Source organism: Chiloscyllium punctatum, chromosome 33 (genome assembly GCF_047496795.1).
Source record: "Chiloscyllium punctatum isolate Juve2018m chromosome 33, sChiPun1.3, whole genome shotgun sequence".
Taxonomy (NCBI): Eukaryota; Metazoa; Chordata; class Chondrichthyes; order Orectolobiformes; family Hemiscylliidae; genus Chiloscyllium; species Chiloscyllium punctatum.
The window spans coordinates 26,748,671-26,760,794 of NC_092771.1; the positions used below are offsets into that span (position 1 = coordinate 26,748,671).

The following is a 12,124-nucleotide window of genomic DNA, read 5'->3' on the forward strand; positions in this document are numbered from 1 at the left end:
TGGGTTATTATTTTCAGAGTTAGCTCCTGTTGCCAAACTGATGTAGCCATGGACCATCCTGAGGGTACAGAGATGAGGTCATCATTGTTCTCTCTTATTGGCTCATGTGAAAAATTGATATATAGGGCCTTGAGTTCACCTTTGCAAACATCTTTGAAGCAGAATTTCAGACACCTTACTGGTCTTCTGGCTCCTGTTAGCTTTCCATACAGAAATCCAATGGGTATGTATCTGTCTCCCCACTTTTGAATGAACCTGAGTCAGTGAAATAGTCTCTGCTTGAACAGTTCCTATCAGTTACTTTGGAATTACCATGTTTGATTACAATAAAGTTTCTACTCTGCAGGCCTGACTCAGACATTTTCCCTGACAAAAACTTACTCTCTTTTCCTTAAATGTGGACTAATCGATTAGAACGGTGGAGTCACTGATTTTCAACCAGTAAACACTAGCTCTGAACACAGCTTACACTTAACAAGCTGTGGCCGAACCTGGGCAATTCACACAGAGCTATTTCTCAACAGCAGCAGCATAGATGTTTACTACTTGCAGCAGTAAAGCAGGTAATTGGAATGAATGCTATCCTCAGTTTAATCACTTACTCTTAAACTATTCATATAATCTAGGTGATTTCCATGATATCAGGCTATTTAAGATCATCAAACTAAATTTAAAGTCATCAAGTGTTGCTTTTTTCCTTCTCTATCCTCTGCTCAAGTGTACAATTAGCTGTCCCAGCGTTTCTCAGGACACAAAATATGCCCTCCCTTTGGATGACTAATCTCAGTGGCTCTTGTTTTTTTTGCCTTGCAATAATGAGTGGAACATCATGTGGACCAGCCAACTTGTGAGGACCACACTGAGACACAGCCAGAATTCAAATACTCTGCGTTCTACATGCTGGACTCCAACCACCATATATACCGAACACTATCAAACCAAAATTAGAATTCCATCATCTTCATGTGTGTTTACTGCATAAGTTGTTGATTGCAGTTGACCTTGCATACTGTTACTGTGAATATCATTTAAAGTTTTAACTTTAAATGAGAACACCTGGTTAAGAAATTGGTAAGCCTCTCAAGTGACAACTTTAAACAAGCTTGAAGTTACTTACAGTTAAAAGTTAAGATTTCAAAATGGCGGCGGCGGCAGCTTTTGGGCTCGTCAACCAATAGCTTTTTTTGCCCACTTTACTTCCTCTCTTTTTTTTCTAAGATTTTATAGTTTTTTTTCTGATAAGAAACTTACCTTGGAGTAGCTGAGAGCCAGAGCAGAGCAGATCGGAGACGTGGAGTGGTGCAGAGTGGCTGAGAGCTGGAGGAGAGCGGCCTGAGGACTATAACAGTGTGGAGCAGCTGGGAGTCAGAACGGAGTGGGCCTGAGAGGTGGAGTGGCTGAGAGTCAGAGTGTGAGAGCTTGTGGCCAGGAATAGGGCAGCTGAGAGCCAGAGTGGAGTGGAATGGGCTGGAGGCATAATATGGAGTGAGGACAATTGTTGGACTGGAGACCAGCACAGGCAGTCAGTGGCTTACGAGATTGTTCAGACATGTGGGAGCCCCTGTGCTGAGTTACTGCAATGCAATGTTTATCTGTAATTGTTTATCCTTTCAACTATGTCTTATTTCTAACTTACACCATGAATCACCGTACGGTAATGAAACTTTTCTTTTTTATTCCTCTTTTTGTATCTAAGATTTGTACCTAGGTACTTTGTACCTAAAATGGCGCCATGAAAGGCAACATTGTAACAATGTTACTTGAGTACATGTGACAATAAAGTATATTATATTCTAAAAGTTAACCTATATTGTCCACATTACCACTGGAGATAATGATTCAAAGAAGAACCTTGGTTAAAAGGTCCTATTGTTTTATTTTTGAGAGTATCTGCTGACAGAGGAGGCAGTTCAGTTTGCAGAAGATACAGAGGCAGTTGTAGCTTTGTTTTGATCGAACCTGAACAGATTGGGACACATCAGCAGGTGATAGCGCTGAGTTAGGCCTGTACCTTTTGGCAAACAAAACATTAACTTCTTCTGGGTCAGTACTGCTACTCCCCTCTGACCTCAGTTATCACCTTAATTGTTTTGACAGCGAAACGCCATAAAGCAGGCAATATTACCTGAAAGATGTACAATTGTTTGTACGTGCAGTATGATATCTTTCACTCAACCTTTGTGTTCAACAGTCAAAGGAGCTGCCTCAATTTTGAAGACAAATTGAAAGACCAAGAACAATAAAGTTCTTTGAAAATCCAGAACAGATCCCTGACCAGGATCTGACCATCCTGGTCTAAACATAGGGAAAAAGGTAGATCATTCAGCCTCTTAAGTCTATTCCATTCAATTAGACACTGCTGTCCACATTCTTTGCTCCTGTGCCTCTTCATACCCTTAACTAACAAAAGGACCGTCAGTTTCAATTGTTAAATTTTCAGTTGAACCCTCAGTACCAACAACTTTCTGGGTAAAAGGAAGTCCAGATTTCACCCATGCTGTGTATGCAGAAGTGCTTTCTGACATCACTGCAAAACAGATCAGTACCAGATTAAATTTATGTAATAAGCCACTTATTCCTTACAAAGCACTTACTCAACCCCAAAAGAGCTGAACAATGCAATATTCACACTGGCCAGACTGTTCTGTTGTGCAATTCCAAGTCATCCATACCTCAAAGCGCGCCCAATCCCATGAAGTGTTCCTGTGTGTCGGTCGCTGCAGGTGTCCAAACTGGATTTCATATGTGGCATTAAGACTGTGCACTGTTGTGGGAAACTCCACTTTCAGAAACTTGTGTGCTTCATGCCATTCCACCTGAAGAGGAGAAACACAGCAAAGCCAAATGGTCATTAAGTGTATGATTTGAAGCTGAAAATATTGACATTTCTAAAATCTACTCACCTCTGTTTTGAACTTAACATAGGGACAGCAAGCATCCAGTATGATCTCTTGGCGGATCTTGCTGCTATCACTGATACGGATAGAGTATCTTACACTTCCCCTGACTCCGCCAGGGCAGACTACCTCCAGGGGTTTCACAACTTGTGACACAGGTTTCCTGATGAGCAGATTTCCAGATGAGATTAATTTAGTCTCCCATTATACAACAAATATCTTTCTCTCACTCTCTGGCTTCTATCCTGTTACATGGGTTCATTACAATACTCATGGATCACTCCTTCTGATAAACCACAATTTTCTTTTGGATATGCTAAGTAGTTTTACATCCAGATGCCCTTGCTGTCACACACTCTCCTCATTTATCTGGGCTGGGGACTGACACCATTACACTCTGGATTGCCTGCAGCACTGGCTTGTTTCTTTCAGGGCCAACAAGTCCTGGAGTGGGACTCAAATCACCGGCCCACCTTTTCATCAAACAAACATTGATATGAGCTCAACTTTACTGCAAAACCAAGAATTCTGCAGTGGTATCAGCAAACCTTAAAAGATGGAAACTGCATAAGATCTTGGCAGCTCCAGCACCCAAAAAAAGGAAGGTTTTTAATGTGATAGATACAAAGAGGTATTTGTTCAGATGGACTGTACAGTGAAACGATTAACCACTACAACAGCAGTAGACTTGCCAACTTTAAGGGCACTTAAATGGTCATTAGATAAACAAATGGATTATAATGGAATAGTGTAGGTTGGATGGGCTTCAGATTGGTTCCAAAGGTCGTTGCAACATCAGGGGCCAAAGGGCCTGTACCGCTCTGTAATGTTCTATATTCTAATTGCAGCACAGGTTAGACACCTATGTATTCAATGATTTATGGAGAAAAGATAAAAAATAGAAAGATTCTCATAGGAGTTTTAAAGAATTAGTTTAAGCTTCACCATTCACTGGTTCTTACATAAAGCCCTGCCTGTCATTCCAGCTGTTGCTCCCAGCAGCTAACTGTACACACAGAAACCTGGGAGGTTTTGGTTTATAACAATGATTTCTCTCTCACTAGAAATGCAAAACCTAAATATTCATTATAAGGATTATTCTGACATTACCTTGTCTCTAAATGATAATCCATGACATCCCATGCATCCCAGTATAAAGGAACATCATCAAACAACACAAACTGGTTCCCACAGCAGCCGTCAGGAATAGTCTCCCTGGAAGTACAACACAGACAACAATAATGTTCTTATTAACTTGAGACTCCAGTGATGAGCAAAAGATCCTCCCAGTTCTGGAACTACTTTACAACAGGAAGATGGTTAGAAATACATACTGTTGTTTTCTTTAACACTTTAGCTGTTCACACAAATAACAATGACATTAAATCCTATGATTATTGGCAATTAAGGAGAGAATGGTATTTCATAAATCCGACTCTCAAATCTAGTGTCCTTGCATACTACTGCCCTATCCATGACCTTATCCCTTTATAAATGGTAACTTCCCAAAACCTTACATCAATCGGTGTTATTCTGAAACTACCTTTCTGTGCATGCAATCTCCTTTAGCCTCACCATTACAGCCATGCTGTAATGTAGTTCCTTCAAAAATAGCCTGAGTTACCTTCAAGGTTCCTGAAGCGTTTGCCCTGTAAACTATCAAAGTGACCATGCAGTACAGAGTTAAATTACTGATCTAATTGCCAAGAACTAAAATATAAGCTTTAAGTAATAAAATCAGGGTAAAGGAACATTTCTGGCTGGGTCTGAGAAAGAAGCATTCAAGTGCTGCAAAGTGACCATAACCTATCATAACTCCATGTATTAAAAGTAAGGGAGTCATAAAAGTGGATGTATTAGGGGTGACTGACAGGAAAGAATATAGCACAGGAAGATAGTCGGTCTCTGGTAGAATTATCAATGTTTTTTCTTTCTCAGCAGTGCTACAGCTAAATACAGAACAATATGAGAGTCAGAGAGATGTACAGCACAGAAACAGACCCTTCAGTCCAACCCATTCATTCCAACCAGATATTCAAACGCAATCTAGTCCCACCTGCCAGCACCCTGCTCATGTCCTTCCAAACCCTTCCTATTCATACACCCATTCAGATGCCTTTTAAATGTTGCAATTGTACCAGCCTCTATCACTTCCTCTGGCAGCTCATTCCATACACGTATCACCCTCTGCATGAAAAAGTTGACCCTTAGGTCTCTTTTATATCTTTCCCCTCTCACTCTAAACCTATGCCCTCTAGTTCTGGACTCCCCCACCTCAGGGAAAAGCCTTTGTCTATTAATCCTCACTAACACTCAACAGAATGATAAGTTGATTTAACATCTCCAACACAAGTCACAAGTTTTTATTTAGCCTGTATTTAAGATTACTACCTATTGCTAACTTAGCAAACACTTTTGCATTATTGCAACTTATTGTTTATTAACTACCCTTTACAAATAAACACAGTTTGAATGAAACTTCTGCTTTCAAATCAAAGATAGCAAACAAACTTTCGCCTCCAGGTAGATCATTTTAAAAATGCACATTGTGAATTTCAGATTGACACATAATAATCATCACCATCAGAACTTTACTTCCCTGACGCTCAGCAGGATGCTTCTGATTTAAGATTTAGATTCCAGAGTGAATTTTAAATGCTTTCTGTACACTGACAGCAAGCGTTCACAAACACTGTGCTCTGTAGCAATCACAGTGTCATATCTGTATGCAACAGCAAGGAAATATAAACCAAAGCAAAATTCAAAGCTACTGAGAAAGGGCTGTTTTTTCTGTCAGTTCAAACTGTTCTCTATATTGTGCCTATTAATTCAGCAAAGCGCCCACCAGTGTCCACAGGTACAGACAGATGCATTGCAGGATCCCTCAGAGGTCCCAACATATTGACCACATGGTAACTGCCATAACGTTTGAACTTACGATGGTCAATTATCCTCTGTAGGAGCCCTCCAAAGAAATCCCCAACACTGAGTTAGAGACAGAGACTTCAAAGGGTTTTGAAAATCTTACCTGAATAGTTAGGCAGGAAATGTCAGAGGGATTAAAACCTGCTGTAACGCCTGGATAACTACCCCTCAATCATTTACACCACCCCATCACCACCCTGGGGTATCAGGTTCCACCTCAATCTCTGACATACAACACCATTGCCCTCTATCCCCAACCAAGACTGTCCCACTGCATACTGGCTGGGTATACATTACCATGTCCAAACACCCTAAGCTGATGTGTGAAAGTGCCATTATGTTGGAGTGAAAGTACCAGAGTAAATGCAGAATAGGAGGTCCATTTTGAAATTCCTTTGGAGTTTTGCTTCGTGTACATCTTCAACCAGCAGTTCAGTGACCACCAGTAACTTCAACTCTGCTATTATCCTGATTGGCACCATATCCACAAACATCGACTCCCTTCACCACTGATGCTCAATAGCAGCAATGTGTACCGTCCACAAGAAGCACTGCACAAATTCACCAAAAGGTCCCTACACAGCACTTCTCAAACCCAATCCAAATCCCAACTGGAAGGACAAAGGCAGTAGATACATCTGAACACCACCTGCAAGTTCCCCTCCAATTCACTCACCATCCTGACTTGGAAATATATTGCCATTCCTTCACTGTCACTGTATCAGAATCCTGGAATTCCCTCCCTAAGAGAGTCGTCAGTCAACCTACAGCATGTGGACTGCAGCGGTTCAAGAAAGTAGCTCACCACCACCTTCTCAAAGGCAATGAGGGATGGGCATAAATGCTGGCTCAGCCGATGCCAGATGCCAAAAACAGACTCGTTATGAGGGAGAAAGAAAAACGTTTGATTGACACAGCAAGCTCACCAATATATGCGAGAAAACAAACAGGAAAACAGTTTGGGTTTGGTCAGAACAGCAGTTCAAAAATATGAACCCATCCTTTGAGACGGCGACAGACATGCTGTGTACTTTCAGCTTCCTCACAAGTATATTTTGGTGTTCAGAACCTCAGAAAGGCTCCTGCAGCTTACAGGACAAATCATACAGATTTTTAAAAATTACATCATTTGGACACAAGATTTCTGAGATTTCTAGGATGTTGCCTGATATGGAAGGAAGGTCTTACGAGGAAAGGTTGATGAACTTGAAGCTGTTTTCATTAGAGAAGTGCCAGAGACCTGGGTTCAATTCCCGCCTCAGGCAACTGTCTGTGTGAAGTTTGCACATTCTCCCCGTGTCTGTGTGGGTTTCCTCCGGGTGCTCCGGTTTCCTCCCACAGTCCAAAAATGTGCAGGTTAGGTGAATTGGCCATACTAAATTGCCCCTAGTGTTAGGTGAGGGGGTAAATGTAGGGGAATGGGTCTGGGTGGGCTGCTCTTCGGAGGGTTGATGTGGACTTGTTGGGCCGAAGGGCCTGTTTCCACACTGTTAGTAATCTAATCTAAGATTGAGAGGTGACTTAATTGAGACATGTAAAATAATCAGAGGATTAGACAGGGTGGACAGCGAGAGCCTTTTTCCTCAGATGGTGATGGCTAGCACAAGGGGGCATAGCTTCAAACTGAGGGGTGATAGATATTGGACAGATGTCAGAGGAAGTTTCTTTACTCAGAGTAGTAGGGGAATGGAAAGCACTGCCTGCAACAGCCACCTTTACTTGCATTTAAATGGTCATTGGATTGGCATATGGATGAGAATGGAATAGTGTAGATTCAATGGGCTTTGGATTGGTTTCACAGGGTGGCACAACATCGAGGGTCAAAGGGCCTGTATTGTGCTGTAATGTTCTATGTTCTATAAAAAGAGAATAATGATGGCGCAGAGTAGCAGGGCTGAAGGGGGTTAGTGCTTGAGTAGCAGGGCTGATAGCGGCTATTGCCTGAGTAGCAGAGCTGATGGGGGGCTATTGCCTGAGTAGCAGGGCTGATGGGGGTTATTGCCTGAGCAGCAGGGCTGATGGGGGCGACTGCCTGAGTAGCAGAGCTGATGGGGGGCTATTGCCTGAGTAGCAGGGCTGATGGGGGCTACTGCCCGAGTAGCAGGGCTGATGGGGGCTACTGTCTGAGTAGCAGGGCTGATGGGGGTTATTGCCTGAGCAGCAGGGCTGATGGGGGCGACTGCCTGAGTAGCAGGACTGATGGCGGCTAGTGCCTGAGTAGCAGGGCTGATGGGGGTTATTGCCTGAGTAGCAGGGCTGATGGGGGTTATTGCCTGAGCAGCAGGGCTGATGGGGGTTATTGCTTGAGCAGCAGGGCTGATGGGGGCTACTGCCTGAGTAGCAGGGCTGATGGGGGTTATTGCTTGAGCAGCAGGGCTGATGGGGGCTACTGCCCGAGTAGCAGGGCTGATGGGGGCTACTGTCTGAGTAGCAGGGCTGATGGGGGTTATTGCTTGAGCAGCAGGGCTGATGGGGGCTACTGCCCGAGTAGCAGGGCTGATGGGGGCTACTGTCTGAGTAGCAGGGCTGATGGGGGCTACTGCCTGAGCAGCAGGGCTGATGGGGGCTACTGCCCGAGTAGCAGGGCTGATGGGGGCTACTGTCTGAGTAGCAGGGCTGATGGGGGTTATTGCTTGAGCAGCAGGGCTGATGGGGGCTACTGCCCGAGTAGCAGGGCTGATGGGGGCTACTGTCTGAGTAGCAGGGCTGATGGGGGCTACTGCCTGAGTAGCAGGGCTGATGGGGGCTACTGTCTGAGTAGCAGGGCTGATGGGGGCTACTGTCTGAGTAGCAGGGCTGATGGGGGCTACTGCCTGAGTAGCAGGGCTGATGGGGGCTATTGTCTGAGTAGCAGGGCTGATGGTGGTTATTGCCTGAGTAGCAGGGCTGATGGGGGATACTGCCTGAGTAGCAGGGCTTCTGGGGAACTATTGTCTGAATAGCAGGGCTGATGGGGGCTATTGTCTGAGTAGCAGGGCTGATGGGGGGCTATTGTCTGAATAGCAGGGCTGATGGGGGGCTATTGTCTGAGTAGCAGGGCTGATGGGGGCTACTGCCTGAGTAGCAGGGCTGATGGGGGCTATTGTCTGAGTAGCAGGGCTGATGGGGGCTATTGTCTGAATAGCAGGGCTGATGGGGGCTATTGTCTGAGTAGCAGGGCTGATGGGGGCTATTGTCTGAATAGCAGGGCTGATGGGGGCTATTGTCTGAGTAGCAGGGCTGATGGGGACTATTGTCTGAATAGCAGGGCTGATGGGGGCTATTGTCTGAGTAGCAGGGCTGATGGGGACTATTGTCTGAATAGCAGGGCTGATGGGGGCTATTGTCTGAGTAGCAGGGCTGATGGGGGCTATTGTCTGAGTAGCAGGGCTGATGGGGGCTATTGTCTGAGTAGCAGGGCTGATGGGGGCTATTGTCTGAGTAGCAGGGCTGATGGGGGCTATTGTCTGAGTAGCAGGGCTGATGGGGGCTATTGTCTGAGTAGCAGGGCTGATGGGGGCTATTGTCTGAGTAGCAGGGCTGATGGGGGCTATTGTCTGAGTAGCAGGGCTGATGGGGGGCTATTGTCTGAGTAGCAGGGCTGATGGGGGCTATTGTCTGAATAGCAGGGCTGATGGGGGCTATTGTCTGGGGCTCATCTGTTCATGTGTGCTTTTGATTTTTTTTTCTTTTTTCCACTTTTATTTTTCACTTCTTTGGAGCCTTTTATGGCAAAACTGGGATGGTAGCTACAGCGTGTCATGTACAAAAAGGGAGTCCGGAGATGGTGGCAGAGAGGGTCCTCATGGCAATTGGAGGCAGTGATGGTAGCGGTGATAAGGACATCCTCCTGGAGTTCCAGACTGGCAGCAGTGGCAAAGCTCCTCAGTCATCAGATTAGATCAGCTCGGTGACTCAGTGGTTAGCCCTGCTGCCTCACAGTGCCAGGGACCTAGGTTCTATTCCAACTTGGGTGACTATCTGTGTGGAGTTTGCACCTTGCCCCCATGTCTGCTTGGGTTTCCTCTGGGTGCTCCGGTTTCCTCCCTCGACCCAAAGATCTGCAGCTTAGGTGAGTTGGCCATGCTAAATTGTCCAGTGTTCAGGGATATATAGGTTAGGTGCATTAGTCAGGAGAAATGTAGGGTAATGGGTCTGGGTTGGATACTCTTCTGAGGGTTGGTGTGGACTTGTTGGGCTGAAGGGCCTGTTTCCACAATGTAGGAATTCTAATTCTAATTCTAATTCAGGGGTGGTGGCAGTCGGCTTTTCAAGATGGCAGTGCTGCAAGGCGACATCTCAGATGAGGGTGGTTGGAGCAGGACTCTTGACGAGATGGTGGTCTGGTTTGACAGTGGAGCCAGGGACTCCTGCTTGGAGTCGGCCCAGAGTGGGGACTCCTGACTTGGATGAGGCAGTGGCTGCAGTGTGGGATGACTGGAGCTGGGACTCCTAGCATCATCAAGAAAACAGCAGAATGGAGGACTTCTGGTTTGTACAGCGAGTGTGTGGGTTCAGCATGGGACCTGGCATCGGTGGTGGTGTTGGCGAGGTAGGCCCCCACGGCAAAGAGATGGTGCCTAAAGAATGGTGACTCCTACGTTACTGAGTTCGGTGCAGATGGCAGCGAGGCGGAGGAGGATGCCTGGCAGCACAGGTGCGTTTGGGTGAGCCGGCTCAGAGCGCAGGACTCTGTCAGTTATATCTTTTATCCTTTTTATTCTTAAAGGATTCAAAATAGTGCCCGAGTGTGGTGACTAATGAAGATTTTCACTGTATTTTAGTGTAATATTCACTGTAAAACGTAAGTAACAATAGATAAACCACTCAATCATTCAATTTGTGTGCTTGGCAATGTATGAAGTGGATCTTCTATACCTTTTGTAAAGTAAATGAGAAAGCGATGTTATACGACCCGATGAATCAAATGCGACTTTGAGAATTCCATTCTCCATAAGTACAGAACCATCTCCCTGCAACAAGATTCAGTGATGCATGAGAACGCAAACATAAATGTACGTATAGCAAGGAAGGGAAACGGCAAAATACAGCACATTAGCGTGAGAAGCACCAGTGTGTTGTGTAAATGGAATTAAGGGGGAGGAGTGAAACTGCAAAGGGAAGGAATGAGGAACCTTGAAAGTGCATAGACAGTAAGACGGAGATAGTGAGAGAGAAAACAACAAGACAGAGAATAAGCAAGAAATCAAGACAGATATAAATTTATAAAGCATTTCTCACGATTCAGAATACTCTGATACAGTCAATGAAACTCTTTGGTAGTCATAGTCTTAACAAACAAAACACACAGCCAATTTATGCACAGCAAGCTCCCACATGGGCAACATGTTAACGAGCCAATACTCTGCATTGCTTAGTGATGCTGAATGAAGGATAAATGCTGTCAGAACACTAGGATACCTTCTGTGCTCTTCTTCAAGTACCCTCGGTTTAGTGTTTTTACTTGTCAAAATAAAATTTGAGTTTGCATCTTTAGGTTAGGACTAGAACTCAGTTTTCTGATTCCCTGGTGTGAGTACTAGACCATGACTGATGGATGAAGGCACACAGCGCAAAAACAATATAGTGCATCAAGATGAAAGAGTCAGAGGACACAGAGACCACAAAAATCAGTGTTTTATGCTATAATTACCTGAGAATTGACAATAACTGGATGAGGTGGGACCAGAGGCTTGGTCACTGTGGCAAACCCAACACTGGGAACCTTTATCAGAGCTGCAAATGACAAAGAATGCAAACCTTAGTGAAAGCTTTATCAGAAGACATCATTTCCCTCCCTTCACAGACCTAGGGTTCACATTTTGGAGCACTGTACCCATTGTAACAAGGTGGTTAAATAAGAATGTCTACCAGCTATTCTCATTGATGTTCTCACTTATTCTTCTGTCTTTACTTTTCTGTCCCTATCTTGGCCAACAATTGGTTTACAATTTGTGTGTATGGTTAACTTTGGCCGAATCTGTAATTAAGAATCACTTTCTGTGATTGAGGATCCTGAACAGACATAGCTATTGGAATGGCAACGGTAACTGAAAGGGGTGAAGTAAGCATGCATTGATACTATTAGTTTATCAATATTCAGACAGATGCTAAAACAAAAAGGACTAATTGATCACTTGGAGGTCAGAGGAGAGCAATTCAACTGGAGTTTGCTGTGACAGAGAGCATCCACCGGGTTACCAGCAACTCCCAGGGTGTAAAACAATTAGACTACAGGTAAACATGATAATGGAATCGTAAGCAAATGAAGTGAACTTTCAACCAATGAATTGGCTCCTAATTTACTGAACTTTATCAATCAA

General features: G+C 44.5%; 1 protein-coding gene across 3 annotated transcripts in view; it reads right to left on the bottom strand.

Moving 5' to 3' along the window:
- man2c1 (mannosidase, alpha, class 2C, member 1) overlaps window positions 1-12,124 on the bottom strand; it is a 130,183-nt gene that overhangs the window by 36,434 nt on the left and 81,625 nt on the right. For all 3 annotated transcript variants that reach the window (XM_072553207.1, XM_072553208.1, XM_072553209.1), the window contains 5 exons: window positions 11,455-11,537; window positions 10,680-10,774; window positions 4,008-4,112; window positions 2,904-3,060; window positions 2,673-2,816 (listed from right to left, as the gene is read on the bottom strand). In XM_072553207.1, the coding sequence (XP_072409308.1) occupies window positions 2,673-2,816; window positions 2,904-3,060; window positions 4,008-4,112; window positions 10,680-10,774; window positions 11,455-11,537 (584 nt within the window). The remainder of the gene's footprint in view (window positions 1-2,672; window positions 2,817-2,903; window positions 3,061-4,007; window positions 4,113-10,679; window positions 10,775-11,454; window positions 11,538-12,124) is intronic.